The following is a 16,546-nucleotide window of genomic DNA, read 5'->3' on the forward strand; positions in this document are numbered from 1 at the left end:
AAGATATAAAGGTACAATCAACAGCCTGTTTTGCCTCCTGACTCTCTTTTTTTAAATGTACTTTATGTAAAAAGTGAGTAACGCTAACAAAACACATCCAGTCGCTCAGTCGCTTCGGTCGTCTCAACTCAACTCTTGCATATGTACAAATAATCCAGTTCCTGTTCTGTTCCCAAACACGGTTGTTTAACTCACGAGGCTCGAAGCCTCCAAGTAGCAAAAGGCAACGTGTAGCACTGGTGCAGTGCTTTGATTCAGGTGGGAGCAGCTCTTTTCATATCCGACAATCAGCTCGTCAAAGTGGAGCAGATTTGTAAAAAGGCTCTGCTCTTCTAACAGGTGACGGGTATAAGGTCACTGGATACGGCATCGGTTAAAATGCGGGAGACGTTAACACTGAGAAGAAACTGCAAAGTTACACACACACCACTGTCCACAGGTGGACTTCTATTTTTCCACTGGTGTACAGAAAAAACTAGCACAACAGTAACTCGTCAGAATCCCTTTTTGGACACGGATATTATCTTCAGTGATTGTATATTGTAAAGTGACTGGATAATAAAAACAATTGCACAAAATGAAACATGAATAAATTAACACTGACGCCTTGACATGGCAGTTAAACCTGAGTTCTGTTTTGGAAGTGGTCTCTCTCTCTTTTTTCTTTTTTTTCTTCTGATGATAGTATTCTATTTCTATTCAGGCATTGATAAACTCTACTATATGATTTTGAGTTATACAATCAACCCCTTGTTCTGGTAAATACACAAATTATTTCACAGTTTGCTGGCGAGTCCCCCACATGTGCCACCCCCCCGACCCCTACTTTATGTCGTCAACAGGCGAACTCCTCGAAGTTGCCTAGAGTCGGGTGACGAGGTAACATGTTCGGCGTGAATCCGAGACTGTCCGAGTGACTCCGGAGGGTGTCACAGGTGCTCTGCAGGACAGAGGGGAGGGGGGGGAAGGAGGGAAGACGAGGTCAACCGGGTTAAGGGAAGGGCGATGAAGGGAGCAACGATGATGATGAAGGAAAGAAGTGATGCACAGGTAAATTAAGAGGATAAAAAAAAAAAAAACACACAAATGCAATGGAGAGTGTGGTGAGGGAACACATAAAACGGATTTCCAAGATCGAGAAGAGAGTTTAAAGAAAGTCGGGGTTGAGGTTGGGAAAGATGAATGAAAGGAGAGAGGAGAGAGAGGAGAGAGAGAGAAAAACAGCAGATTTTTAGTCTTGTCTTTTTCACACTAGCATGTTCAATTCCTCTTTAATCACAGAAGCTGACACACCCACATACGTCTGCGTCTCCCTGTGTGTGTGTGTGTGTGTGTGTGTGTGTGCGAGGACACTTGCTAAGTAGACAACCACTGGTGTGCGGATAACAACACTGGGAGCCTCACTGGCCAAAACAAAATGGCTATTCCGGCAGACAAAGAACCATTTATATTTTGTGCAAACTCACTGCATGCAGCCCTGTGATAACATCACAAAGTGATGCATCTAGTGATGTTATCCGGCACCAGCCTGAAATGCATTGCCTATAAATGGACTTCTGTGCTGCAGGGAAAACAAATAGCTCCCATGTGGTTCAGCTCTTTTTTGCAATGATTCAATAGATCTGTCACACGAGCACTGAGCTTTATCCTATGGGAAAGAAAGCATCGTTATTTTAGTGCAAGGAGCAAGTTTTGCACTATTAGTTATTTTTATTCGCACTTAGAGAATCCAACCAACTCCTGTCTCCTGCTGAAGCGTTAAATACAGACACACACGAACTACACTACGACACGGCGGGAAATGATACAGTTACACAATCACCCCTTTCCTTTCCTGCTAAAGCAAACCAAATCATTCATAGTCACTGAGGAAACGATGGATGAGATGGCTGAGTATGTATGACAGAGAGGGACAGCATGGGAGGGAGCATCTATTATCAATGGGGTGTGCTACCTGGGGGCATGATTAGGCGTGACACCAGGGCTGGTTGGGTTCTCTGGAAACTCCTGGAATAGACATGATGAAAAGAAAGATGGGTGAGGGTGACTGAAATGAAAATAAACACAGTGCAAATGCTACAAGTTGAAACCGCGAGGGGAAGACGGCAAGAGAGTGTTTCCCCCTCACGTAAAGGAAAAGAAAGTTGGTGGGGGGGTTTTCTGCACAGGGCGATTACCCAGAAGAGTAAAAAAGAACTGAAAGCATAACTTCTATGTCAGGGTGTGTGAGTGGAGATGTGACGTTGGACTAGTTGAAAAAGAATCACTGAATATGAGAGAGAGGAGGTAAAGGAGATGGATTTGTAACAAGCACGTGAACATGTGACATGGATGAAGGAGAACACAGTCAGAAGAACACGATGACAGAAAAAAAGCAGGACATATTCTCTTAATGTCAGCCGCTGAATAAATAAAAGCTTTGTCTGCAAACACAGTAAAACTAGCTGTCTAAACCAAAGTACTCTTCGTGTTTTCCATCCTTTTCTTCCACATCAGCCGTCAAATCTCGACCTGAGGCCGCCGAGCATGCACGGACACAATCCTCATGCAAACACAAACCCACAACTTCTTCATCAATCATATGTGTCACTATTAGGGTTGCAAAGGGGCGGAAAGTTTCCGGTAAATTTCTAGCTGGGATAATTCCAAGCATCCTGCACACTACAGCACTAATGAGGCCTGCTGCAGTGTGCAGGACTAGTCAGGTAAGTTTCGATGATATTACTGGCGAAAATATATTAGCATGCTGATTGAGGATTGTTCATCTGTTCATCTAGCCTATTTCCATTCATTTATCCATCAATTGTAAAATATGAGTACAGACAATTCCAATTGTTTGGCTAACTATTTATATCTCTGGCATTGCATTAGTGTTTTTTTACAAACTTTTTTCTCATCTGATTCTATAGAACAATGCCACGTGCACTCTCTCATGTGTGGAGACATTTCACCCCATCCAATGTAGAAGGAAAGGCTGTGTACATTTGCAAATACTGTGCAAAGACCTATTTTAAGAATGCCACAAAGATGCAGAAGCATATAGTCAAGTGCCCAAAGTTTCCTCAGGACTCAAATCAGCCTAAATGTTTATATTTATGTCTGTATATGACAAGGTAAACACAGTTAGTATAAATTACCCACAACATTTCCAGTTTATTCCCGTTAATTCCCATTAATTCCCATGGAAAGTTTCCAACTTTGAATATTCCCGGAATTTTGCAACCCTAGTCACGATCCATTTTGTTTTCTACACCTGATGAAAAAGTCTTGGGCTTGTGCGTCGCGACAAAGAATCAGAGCATTGCATTCCTGAGACTCTGTCCAGAAGCAAACTACTGGATACAAAAACAATCAAATGCAAAATGTCTGCATTGAACTAAGCTCAACTTCGATGCTTTGGATTAAAACGGCACCAGAGTAGAGGAAACGTTCCAGAGTTTGTTTTTGCTTTTGCCTCGACAGTGACCTGCAGAGGCGGATTAGTGCTTTGAGCTTCGAGAGAGAAAAGGACTGAGTGGCTATTACAGATGAGACTTTGAAAAATAAGGTCTACTGGCATCGATAGGTTAAAAAGAGAAGTTCACGTATTTTCTTTGTTTATTAACGAGGAAATTGGAAGGTTGTAATATTGGTTAGTGTTGGAATGATTAAATATCTGGAAGGTCACTCAGTGACCAAATACATCCACCAAGGTCCAATAAGCATGAAATCACATTTAAATGTATTACATTTATATAAATAATTTTTTATTTTGGATCTGCAACAAATAACATACCACTCAGAAATATTTGTCCTCTATCAAGATCCATAAAGTAATCACTGAGAAATCTGATTCCATTTTCGTTTTAAACTTATCGTCCTAGCTCAGCTCGTAGAAAATACAATTAAGTCTTACGTTGGAAAAGTAGAACCTTCTTCCACCTTTTCCAGAATGTTTGATTCAGCAGTACGTGCAGCGCATTTGCTGATTAGAAGGTGCATTTTGGTTATAAATAATTTCTCCATTCCTTTATGTAAGCGGCTGCAGGGGAGGTGCCTCTGGAAGCCGTGTGTTAAACCACTGGGGTCAACAAAATGCTGTGATTTAGGTTTGGGAAAGAAATGCCTCACATTACTCTCCTCACTTTTGAAGGGAAAATGGGTTTCATTGCCTCGAAGGCTTTCTAAACGAGTAGATCATCAAATGTTAATAAAATCCCCAGACCTCTTAATCTCGTCCCGCGTTCTGCTCCATCATCTCCTCTCATGAATCTCATCGTACTGCCGCACATGACGTGGACACGTGACTTTTCCTGCTCTTAGTTAACTGCGATGGCACGAATAAGGGAGGCTATAAGTTGTGTAAACTCTCGACAGGTGAAGGTTTAACTAAGATGAAGGACACAACCTGTGATCATAGGAGCTTTGTGAGTCATAAATAAAACCTGAGGGCATTCAAGTGTCAAAAGAAACAATTAAGTTTGATCTCCAGTCAATATTTATCTGTTTTCTGTCTTCTAACTATCTTTTAGATTATGTCATCATGTAAATAAAGAGTTTATGTGCGTGTGTAGTAATTGGTTATGCATTTATACTGTGCAATAAAAACAATATGTATGTATAATTAATGGACGTGTTCACACATTGTTTCTGTAGTACCAATTCATACTAATGATTTCCACTCTGGTGCTGTTCATCAAAAGCATTTTGAGTGCAAGCGGACACGTTGTGGTTGCCGTGGTTCCTGAGATCATCACACATGTCACATTCACTCCATTCAGTCAAAGACATTCGGAGAAGCTGAAAATTACCAGATTGTCGCTCTGGCAACGCTGAGGTCGTTTCTTGCGTGTGAAGTAACCCAAAACCTTGTCCTTAAACACCTGGATGCAGAAAACATCAGATACACATTACAGATGACTGGCGTTGGACAAGTTATTGACATTAGCATCAAACATTAGCAGGACAACGACATTAAAGTGTAGTCTGAATAATTACTCAGAAAACATCTGTTAGCTGTTAAAGCAACAGAATAGTATGATCCTCTCATTTAACTCTCAGCAGGAAGTAGAACATCAATATTTTCCAATCTAAATATTGCTAATGAGCTGTTAAAGGTTCAGTGTGTAGAATTCAGGGACATCTAGTGGTGAAGTGTCATATTGCAGCTGAATACCCCTCAACTCACCCTCCCCTTCCAAACAATAAATGAGAACCTTCAGATGTCATGCATTTTATTTTAAATTCAATTTCTGCAAATAGATCCCTTTCCCCTAAATCTTACAGACAGGACCTTTAAGTTTGGTACATTGAGACATAAATATAGAGAAGTAATACTTGGTATTTCAACTTGTACCTCATAAAGGTAGTCAAATATTTCCAGTATTGTTAAAACGCTGGCTCCGATGAACAGCCCCATCTGACCTCCAATGTCACCTACAGAAAGACAGAAGAACAGAAACTGTATGGGCAGGTACAACAACTGAACAATGGAGTGTGTGTGTGTGATGCTGGTCCCCACGCTGTCACTTTTAATTCAGTATCTCTCTAAATAATCTGTGCCGAACAGTCAAAAGGTTCCATCCAGCCCCGACTGCTCATTAGACCCGAACCCGTTGCCCTTGCAGGAGCATCAGATTATGAAAATGTGCTCAGCCAGTTTCACGACTTCAAAGAGGCAGAACCTCAAAGCGCCAGGCGTGAAGACACGTTGTGAAATGTGCAGCGGCGGCCCGCTGTGAGCGCCGACACCGAGGTGGGCCGCGTTCATTCTGTCACAATGAGCCACGAAGCTGTGAGAATCTTACCGAGGAGCCCCGCGATTTCATAGGCCTTCTTCTGCTCAATCTTCTCGTAATTCAGAGCTTCGAAAAAGATGTCCAGGACCATGAGGTTTTCTCTGGAGGGACGACAGAGAAGAGCACGCCCACAAGATTTGATTAGTCCTAATATATCGAAAATAAGGCATTACCTGAGAAACTCACTACTGTTCAATAATACTTACCCGATGTATTGCTCAGTTTTGTTGAATTTCTTAGCCAGATACTTAGCAGAGGCCTTACTGGGGATCTTAACCATGGACAGCTCCTTGCCATAGCGGGTCATGTTGCAGGGCGTCTGACAGACACAGTAATCGTTGTCCTTCTCCACCAAAAAGTCTGCGGATGATCAAAGTAATTCAAACACAGTGTGATATCTGCGAGGAATCAAACAACAAGACGCTCTCAAAGTCTCCGCTAAAAATATCTCTTCAAGCTCCAATCGCTGCCATCGTTCACTTTCCATGAAAGCAAATAATGACTGAAGCCGTGAGAAGAGGGAGAGGGGGACGCGCTGTGGGATTTATTTGATATCAGCGAAGCGTGGACGAATCACATATCTCGCTAATGGGATTTTTAAAACAATAATTTTACCTCATTATTTTGCTTCTACACTGCCTGAGATGAAAGTCATTCCAAGTTAAAGCTGCAGAGGTTTTATCTAGAGGATTGAAATAGTCTAAAGGCTCGGCTGTGGCTCAATTCAGACATTAATGCAACTATCCCTCTAATATGGACAAAGAGGGCAGTGTGTGTGGGCTCACCTAAAGCCGGGTCAGCACAGTCTTTGTACTGCTCAGGTGTGCAAACTGTAGAAGTCCCTGTTTGAAATAAATCAAAAATAGTTAATGCATCAAATATGATAAACACCACAGGAGGTCGAACAGTGTATCTGCCATGTTTCTCAGTGGTCAGCGATAATTCCTACCCGGCATGTGAACCATCCTGCAGTTGCAGTTCTCCAGCAGGTAGCGGGTCTCACAGTCGATACGGCAGGCGGTGATGCTGTACGTGGAGAAGTACTCAGAGTCTATGGGAGTCGACTTGCAGTCGCCCCACGGCGGAGGGAGGTACTGAAGCTGAAAAGAGCGAACGGCACACGTTTCCCCTCAGTATACGAGCACACAGGGTTACAAACAATAAAGTGTAGTGCAGGTAAAGCAGAAGTAGAAAAAAAGAGAGGGCAACAAGCTGACAAAAGAAAACAACCAAAAAATATCACGATACGGAACAAAAAACAAACATTTAAATGAAAATGTGCACTGAGACAATATTGGCACAAAAAACGTCCAGTGAGAACAACATCATTGCTCATGTGTTGCAGCAGGCAGACGTCATGCAGAACATCACTAGTGCAGGTCTAGGCCCCGGTAGGAAGCAGAGTACCATGGGAATAGAGACGGGCTTAATAGAAATCTGTAATATGTGTAGTTTCAGACAGGACACCACAACCGATGGACAAATCTTTTACAATCCTGAGAAATGAAACTCAGAACAGTAAATAAACAGTTTACACTTTTCAAATGAACAATCCAATGAATTGAACAGACATTATACAGCGCAACACATTAACAAGTAGTGCATTTAATAAGTCCTATAATGCAAACTAAAGGGGGTTTAACTATTCAAGTCCCCCCTTCTACACCCATGAGAGTTCATTACCGCACTACTCTGAAAGCAAAGGCCTGTGGATTTAACAATGGGTTGAGAATATACAGAGTATCTCCAGTCTACAGTCTCATTAGAGGTGGAACTCTCATTAACAAGGTGAAGAGCAGGTCCCATCTATGAGTAACTCTGGGAATCTTAAACGAACCCACTAATGAGGACTATTTAATGACTTTCTAAGGTTTTGGTTCACACTAAATATCAAACCCATGGCGCTCCTCTTGTAGCTTCAGCAATTTTTGCACGCAATCTGCTCGGAGCTCCCTTCAGCATTTTAAAGGAACTTTTTTGGGGGGGGTCACGGTGACATTTAACCACACGCAAGACTTTCAGCTCCCTTTAAAAGTCTTGTTTACTGCAACTTATGGTAATGAATGCCGACTACACATTTCTCACGACAGAAATGAAGCAATTATTTATGAGGGGCACCGATGTTTGCTCGGGCATTTGAGCAAACGGCACTAATTGCGGCGGGAGCTCTCCGGCGATCGATGCCAGCGGCCTCCTCCTGACAAACTTCACAGGGAAACGATACCGCTATTGTCACATTAGGGTTCGCTGTAATTCCCAATCATCTCCGGCAGCTCTAAGCGGGCTAACTCCGACGGCCTAACGGCCATTTAGTCGATGCGGAGTGACGAAGACAGAGCACAATCCACTGAGGAGGTGGACTTAAAAGTGGCAAACATGATTAAGCCTTTATTGAATTCCGTTTCTAGCCCACAGACTCTCATAACTGGAGTTACACTGGAGATAAAACACTCGTGCAATAAATGCGAGACTCCAAAACTGGTGCCAGGGTCCCCGTGGGTAATAGAAAATAACAATCTAATGCATCACATTGTCTGGTAAATGAGGTTAAGGAGCGGCCCGGGCGGATCGACTCGATGACAGTGAGCGTTAAACGTACAATGACAATGAGAGGGTGAAGCCAAGCAACAGCTCTGATGGAGATACGGACTCGGATGAATGTCTTAAAGCTGGGATGAAACACATTAGCTGCTTTTTATTTATATCTGATAAACAGAGAAGACAATGACCACGAGGAGGGACTGCAGATGTTCAGCCACACAGAGGGGGGGTAGGGGGGGGTGGATGGATGGATCCATTCCTTTGGGGTAAGAGGGGCAGCAGATGAAACTATGAAACTTGATGGTGGGTGTGTAGCCATTTAATAATGGTAATTTATTTATGTTAATTTATTAATTTGTCGTCATGCAGCAGGCCCAGACAGTCATACGCTACCCTCTGCTGTTGGGTGGAAACAAACGTTTGGAAGCCGGGGGCGACCCCGAAGCCCAGCTGGAGGAAAGGAGGCTCTGAGTGAGAGTGAAGCTGAACCTTTATGCCGACCTCATAGGACGTCTCATCTAGGGTGAGGGGTGAGGGAACACAGCCCACATCAGTATCAAAGTAAATGAGAGGAGCAACAGCAAGATTCGTGACAGAACATGGTCAAAGCCTTCGTCCTCACAGACGGCCTGTCGTCATTCTCCATCACATCCCAACCATTACGTAATTCTAGAGAAAAGATTTGATGGTGCAGTTTTTCTAACTGGCTCACAAGTCACAGCCTGTTTTTACTTGAGCCAAGGATGTTGTGTTTTCACCCCTCCGCAGTTTGTTAGTTACACAAAAACAACTGGATGGATTTCCATCAAACATGGTGGATAGATGTGGTACGGGTCAGGGAAGAACCCAATACATTTAGTTGTGGATCCATATCAGGGGGAGGGGATCTTAGGTTTTTCTTTCTTTTCTTTCTTGAACTGATTTCCTTGTTAAAAAATATCAATCATGATTAGGGAACTGATGGGTCTTCAAAACAGGATTGTTGGGCCTTGGCAGATGTGTATTAGTTAGCAGGATTACGCAGGAACTTTAGGACGAATATTCATGAACTTTTTGTGGGTTGGATAGCGCATCACCTAAGAAAGAACTTTTCTTTTCACTTTCACTTTTCATTTCTCAGAGAATAAATCATTGATTTTGTTTAATTGTGCAATTTGGTGCAGATACAAATGAGGAAATGTGGTTTCATAGGGAGACTGTAGGCCTTGGCTGTGGTTTGGAATCAAGTTGAAAATTCAATTCATTCCTTTGACAGAAATCACAAGTGTTTCTTCCAGCTGTCTGTCATTACTCCGAGAGCTGTGTCACTGCACTTCTGCTGGAGACTGACTGAAATTACAACTGGCCAGACTTTTATGACAGCCTAATTAATTCAGGCCGTAAACACGTCTCTTTGCTGTCACTGGGGTGGGCGCTCGTGTTGTGATTATAAATGACACCTCTCGCACTTTTGCTTTCTGGAGGGAACTTCTGCGACGGTGATTAACCAGAGCAGATTCACGGCTCGGAGACGGATGGATGATGATACACTCGGAGCAGTTTGCAGCATTTGTACAGAGAGAAACAGAGAAGAGAAAGAGAGAGAGAGAGAGAGAGAGAGAGAGAGAGAGAGAGAGAGAGAGAGAGACACATATTGTACATTCAAAAATACATGAAATAAAATTTGTCATCTTTGTGGTGTCCAAGTGTCTGTTTGATGAGGCCAAACCCGCTGCCTCCATCATCCCATGTTATTCTGCTCAAAGAGGGGTGGAGCTTTTATTTGCATAATTTCTCTCATGCTCGGGAACTGACCAAGACCGTTAACTTTCAGAGCAAATTCATTTAAATTAGGCTTGATTGATTCGTAATGCAATGAATATGATTTCTGCTGGAATGTCCATTACTTCAATACTTCCCAGGGGCTGATTATGTGGTATAAATATTAATAAGCCTGCAGCACATACATACATACATACACGAGATCTCAGAGGTAGTTGCTGAAAGTCTTTCCTTGGGTTTTGCCTTTGGATACTTTTCTGTCACTGCTTCCTTTTGGAAGTCAACTACTGGTGTTTGGCTCGTGCACTATTCTAGCATTAGAGACACAACGTCGTCTTGGCAACATTACATAACTGCTGTACATTTCCATTAGATCTGGATAGGAAATCCATGGCTGCTCAGTATTACGACCTTCCACACAGGTTTTCCCGATCAATTCAGGCTCTACTATAGTTATTACTTTCCATCCTGCCCTGGCAGCAGTAACGGGACGGTCGAGCACCGGGCGCTAATTCTATTTTATGGTCAAGTCGCCTGCCGCAGGCTCTTTCTGCTTCTCTTGATATTGTGCGCTAAAACACACTTTTTACAGTGTCCTTAAATCATGATACATCACAAAATGTGTCTTCAAAATAGCCAGGGGGTTGACTTGGGTGCAGAAATAAAATAATATGATGACACCTTCTTTTTATAGTCAAATTTGTCACCAAAAATATAAAGATAATCCCATTATCCTTTCCCTCAAGATATAGTGCGTCAATTATTTATTGTAAGGATCTGAAGACGTTAACCCGACATCATATAATGTTAAAATCCTTCATCATTGTTTTAAGGTTGTTCATTTTAAATTAGGTTGACTTACTAAAAGATATAATATGTACCAATTCTTCAATAAAGTGACTTGTGTACTTACATTATCCAACAATGTTTAAACTCAAACTTTGTTTTGGTCGCCTGCTAATTGACACCCACTCCCATGATCCTATGCTGCTTAATATCATCAAACTCAATAACTTCCTTATTGTTTTGATTGAGACACCTTCAGCAGTGGAAGTAACGTTTTGTTTTAGATCATAAATATCTGCTGTGTGAAATCCTATCGTCTCTAGCTTTTCTCTGCCTCCTCTGTAACTGAGCCACTCAAGACCGTTTTCACAGCATTTAAATAGCTGTATTCATATTCTCATACAGTCACTTCTCCCAGACGGGCTCAGTATGAACAATCAAACACACACTCTGCCAGATATTTTGCCGTCTGCATGGTCTGAGGTTATTTGGCTCTGATAAGCACAGTATGCTCGTATGCTTGCATCCATCCACTTGGCTCTGCTCTACCAATGTTCCTTGGCTGCTGTAATTCGTCAGTTTCATTTATCGTGCCCGGACCCGCTGGATGTTTATTTAACACTTTCACTCACTACACATTCCCCACACAAGATTAATCACAGATCTGACTTTGCTCCAGGCTCTGTGACACAGAGGTAATGGGCAGTGGCTTGGAAAGGATTTGGCGACACACACGAAATGAAGCAGAGCAAAGGAAAAAAAACAAAAGAAGAAGAAGAAGAAGGTTGAGGTTGCAGGGGAGGAGGCCGAACGTTAGGTACCAGTTGCTGCTGACATGACACAAAAGTTTGAAAACCAGGGGCCACACCAAATCCCAGTTGGTCAATGAAAGGCGGCTCATCCTGGCTGTGGATCTGAACCTTGATGCCTGCTTCGTAGGAGGTCTCATCTGTGGATACAGCACGCCAGAACATGTAACACAAGGTGGTTGCTTATGGAAACTCGCTTTGTGGGGAGTGATGGATGTGGATTAATCGAGAGTCTTTAAACTCCCTGATAGAAGCTAATGAGAGAGAAATACTCATATTTAAGTGTAAAAGAATGTAATAGTTTAAAGGTTTGATGACAAAGTTCCCTGTGACTTCACATCCTTTCCATTCTTGTAAATAAAGACGGGTTTTATCACAGCTCAAAAATGAAGCCAAATCATCTTGATGACCCCCTGCTGGCTGGATGCAGTGTAGGTCAATAACCCCGCCTCCTCCATGTAACTGGATGGTGCGTGGACCAAACTTAAAACATCAAAGTACGCTAAACGATGGTTTCTGACATTTAAGGTTGTTCTTATCACACTGATTGTTTGTTCAAGTGCTTATTTTCCCAGTAAATTTGGTTTGAAAAAGTTATTTGATGCTGAGATGGTCTATTGGTGGAACCTTGCTACCGTGGCTCCACTCCATGATCTTACTGCCAAAACTCTGAATCCAAAGGACCTCAAAAGTGCAAGATGGCAGCCTCTGTATGAAAGATAGTTTGGCTTCAATTTGTAAAACAGGAGGAAGTGGAGACTTGTCTTTATTTACAGTGTATGTCTGACACAAACATCCACTTTGGGTCGAGGATTAAGTGATTACAATTTGGTTGAAAGGGTTAAAGGTGATTGTCACTAAGACCACACAACCACATGTTTTGAACATTAATCAGTTGATTTAGACAAAATATGAAAAAATTACGATCTCATATTTCATTTATCTTTATCATAACAGTCAAAGGTCAACTTCACTGTGACATCTCCAAAAACACTTTTCTGGTCATTATCCAAAGACAACTCAAAGGCTCCGTGATTTATCTAACTCAAATAGTATTAGTAGGCAGTAATTCTAGTTTATTATATGAAGTGACACATAGACATACAGTAATATAGGGATTTGCAGCTTAAACCAACAAAATGGAGGAGTCTCCACGTAACTGTTGCACATGATAGAATTTCAGAATGGTGCTCAGAGCCGCACTGACCTGTCTCTCCCCAGACAGGGAGGTATTCATCCTGCTGGATATCCAACATGATCTCCAGGCCGTTCCCCGTGCCACCTTTCAATGTAGTCAACAGAGGGTTGCCGTCTAATCCCGAGTTGAACGTGTAGCATTTTCCGTAGCGTGTGTAAATCTGTAAAGAAAAAAACGAGGACAGAAAGAAAAACAGGAGTATAAATAAGAAGTCAAACCTTTCACATTGTGCTTTGCTAATGGTTGTATAAATGTCAGCCTGTAACCGTGCAGGACAGGTAATCATTGCAGAGGGGAACCCTACTGGCTTTAAACAGGCACCTGGCTCTGATTTGAGGCATTAATGGGAGCTCTCCAAGCAGCCGCAGCAGCAGCTATCAATCTTTACCCAATTTCACTGTAAATTTCCCCGGAGTCATTTATAGTGAACACACTACTTTACTGCCATTAAAGAGGAAACATCGGCGGTGGGAGTTCAATCGTGTTTTAAAAACACTTGACTGACAAACATCTTAGGAGACTGAACCTGTGCCAGAGAAGCTCACTGGCTCTTAACAATTGATGCGTTGGTTTCACTCACAGCAAATATCTGTGTTGTGATTTAATTACTCCAACCGGGTTGAGTAATTTATTTTCAGGTTTTACACTCAAGCACTCAGCACTCAACGGACTTGACAGATATTTTTCGATTTTATGGTTTTTCCATGTGATTAGAAAATGATCCCTCCTGCCAACAAGTAGAAATAAATCTGGACTATGATTAGAAATGCTGACATTTCAAATTGAATTCACTATATGGTTTGGATACAGACTGTATATTTCTTAATACAAGTTAATTTAAGAAATCTTATAAAAGATACAAGTCTACCAATTGAATATAATAGAGAGTAAAATATTTCTTTCAACTTTAATAATTTGGTAGCTAAATTTCTAAATTACATTTCCAGGTGCTAAAGAAAAGATCTTGAATTGACTTCATCTAACATTTCATCAATCATCCAGGTCTTCTAAATATTCTTACCTACCAAAAAGCAACACTGCACTCAGACCCCTTCACTTTTTTTCACATGTTGCTATGTATATTGACTCCAACTGTGGTATTTAATTGTTTGAACATGGTTTGGAAAGACAGACACACTCAGCATAGCACATACCTCTCTCTATAGGTGCAATAGTCCCCTTAGATTCAAATGAGCTGCACCTAATTGCCCTTAAAAGTCAGAAAACTCAGAATCGTACAATGTTTTAGAGAGTGAATGAAAAATCACTTGCACCATAGAGATTTGCACCATAAATCGAATGGTTTCTTCCACGACCCATACCACATCTCTCCACCAACTTTCATGGAAATCATTTACCTACAGACAAACAAACCAACCAATAAACAGCACCAAAATTATTTCAGGTGTCATATAAAGTGTCTTGTGTCCATGTGTTGTCATTATAGGGCAATTTAAACCATTTTGGAATAAGGCTGCAATATAAGAAAAAGGGAGGAATCCATCTAATGGTAAATCTCTTTCAGTATCCAGTCTGGTGAGGTTTTGGTTTCAAGCCCTGCTGGAAAAAGCTTGAGCACTAAGGGGATGGCAAAGCTGCTCCCTTGAGATCAGAGTCAGTGTTCCATGTCCAGACTCGGACAGACTAGCGTACAGCTCAGACAGATAACTGAGCCCCTCTCCTTTCCACCCGCTGGCTAAATAATGAGGTCTGCAGAGTGAGCAGAAACCTAGAGTCTAACCAGTGACTGTTATTAAAGGGTAGATAGAAGAGGAGCTTTATTCAGTCACGACACAGCCACAACACATGGTGCTTAAGATGTAAACACACATTCTAAATACAAATTACGATCCAAATCTGGCTGATATTAGCAGTCACAGTCCAGCTGAAGCTGTCACAGTTACATGATTTTAATCAGTGATATCTAGAGAGTTTTCCGTGGATGTTCATATTTGTGTTGGGTTTGTGTGTTAAATCTACAAGCCTTTTTTCCCCCAGCAATTATTTTCCCTGCTGTAGAAGTAAATTTGTCACTCTGCTTCTCACTGCAGACGTTTCACCATTTCGTCTTGTGAGGATTCTGACACTAAAAGCTGCCAGTGTGTGTTGATTTATTTAGATTTATTAGGAAAATCACCATCTGGAATATCGTCCTCCACTTCCTTCGTGCAGCATTTACTCAAAGGAGACAATACTCTTCCGCCTGGTGTTTGAAATGGAGAAACTCGGCTGTATTTTTGAAGCAAGACCATCTTTTTTTACAAGCCCTCCAGATGTTTAATTAGAGAAGCTAGAATTCTAATTCGGATTGATTTACGATGTCTGAATAATTGATGTTCACATTTTTCCTCCTTAATCGTTGTCACGGTTTATAAACCTGGCAACTCAAGACCTCGCCCCTGTGAGAATATCGCTGAATGAGAAACTTCAAAATCTGCGAAGTGCATTGTCATTGATGGTGACATTGACTTTCCACCACAATGTGTAGTTCAGCCTGTGTTTGTTTCCTCCGTCGAGTCTTTGAAGACTTTAATAATTCACAAGCTGTCATGTCTGAGAGGCAAAAACAGGACAGGCTTGTTTGCGGCTATGAAACATCAACACCTTAAAACATGCCGTGAGAATGCCTGCTGGAGGGAGCGTTGTCAAGTGCTTGCATGAATTATTAATACACCTTGTGAACAACATTCATATCCACACCTGACAAACACCATCTTTCTTTCTCGTACATACAGTGCTGAAGTTTTTGTAGGTGCACGATTCCCCACGAAACTTGCACTCCAGCAGCATGTCCTGCAGCTGGTGGCCGAGGCGTCCCATCATCTCAGTGGTGTCGATGCGGTAACCGGGGGCCGGGGTGTAGTTGGTGAAGTCCAGCAGGCTGAGGAGACCCGGTTTGTGGCTGTCTTTCAGAATGGACAGGCCCCGCTCCATCACTGTGTGGTTGGGATACATGAGGTCCATCCAGTAGCCACTGTGGTAGAGGTCGTCCTTGGTCAGATTGGACACACGGAAAACGTTCTTATTGCAGAAGGTTACGGCTGGGAAGGACATGTTGTGAGCCCACACCATGTAGATCTTGGTGATGGCCGGGTAGGACATCAGGTATTGGATTCGATTCCAGGACCAGGTGGCGAGGAGACTCAAACACACAAAAAAGGCCATGATCCAGATGACCCGCTGCGGCTTGGACTTGTCCGGAGCGAAGACGAACCTTAAACCATGGATCTTGGTCCTCGTTATAAAAGCCACTGTGATCTCTTTCATCGTTGTTTTCAGCGAGCCGGACTCGTTGTGGTTTTGGGGAATTGTTTCCTGGGCATCATTTAGTTTTTGTGGCCCCAGGGCGATGGATTCTGATGTGGTTGCTTTGACCATATTTGCTTGAGTCGAGGCAGGTGGTTCTTTAGCAGACGCAGTTTCTCAGTAGCCCACCACAGACTTCCCTCATTCACACACTGTGGCTCGCTCCACAACCATCTCCAGGCTTATTTATCAAAAAATGTCCAGGTAGCAGTGAAGTCCTACTATTCAGGCTTGAAAAGGTATCAACAAAGGAGGTGTGGTCCTTAGGGGAGGTAAAATTGATTTACATAATGATTCCTTTATGAGAGAAACAGCTGAATCACTCCATTAACAAAAACCATCAAGCGTAACATCACCAGTCCTTCATC

General features: G+C 42.3%; 1 protein-coding gene across 1 annotated transcript; it reads right to left on the reverse strand.

Annotated features, from left to right (window-relative positions):
* Positions 1–861: 861 nt before the first annotated feature.
* On the reverse strand, positions 862–16,250 carry asic1c (acid-sensing (proton-gated) ion channel 1c). Its single transcript, XM_061084717.1, has 11 exons — positions 15,606–16,250; positions 12,882–13,032; positions 11,687–11,814; positions 6,727–6,877; positions 6,563–6,619; positions 5,984–6,137; positions 5,787–5,878; positions 5,336–5,415; positions 4,791–4,862; positions 1,955–2,007; positions 862–940 (listed from the first exon to the last, which is right to left on the reverse strand). Exons 1-11 carry the CDS (start codon positions 16,248–16,250, stop codon positions 862–864), a joined length of 1,662 nt encoding a protein of 553 aa, XP_060940700.1.
* Positions 16,251–16,546: the final 296 nt, after the last annotated feature.

This window comes from Limanda limanda, chromosome 13 (genome assembly GCF_963576545.1).
Source record: "Limanda limanda chromosome 13, fLimLim1.1, whole genome shotgun sequence".
NCBI classification, from domain to species: Eukaryota; Metazoa; Chordata; class Actinopteri; order Pleuronectiformes; family Pleuronectidae; genus Limanda; species Limanda limanda.

Excerpts from the sequence above, each read along its gene's own strand:
- asic1c (XM_061084717.1), bottom strand. The coding sequence starts at position 16,250 with ATGGTCAAAGCAACCACATCAGAATCCATCGCCCTGGGGCCACAAAAA. Across the intron at positions 6,138-6,562 it reads CTGTGCTGACCCGGCTTTAG|ACTTTTTGGTGGAGAAGGAC; the intron begins GTGAGCCCACAC and ends GATCATCCGCAG. Across the intron at positions 5,416-5,786 it reads TGAAATCGCGGGGCTCCTCG|GTGACATTGGAGGTCAGATG; the intron begins GTAAGATTCTCA and ends GTCTTTCTGTAG.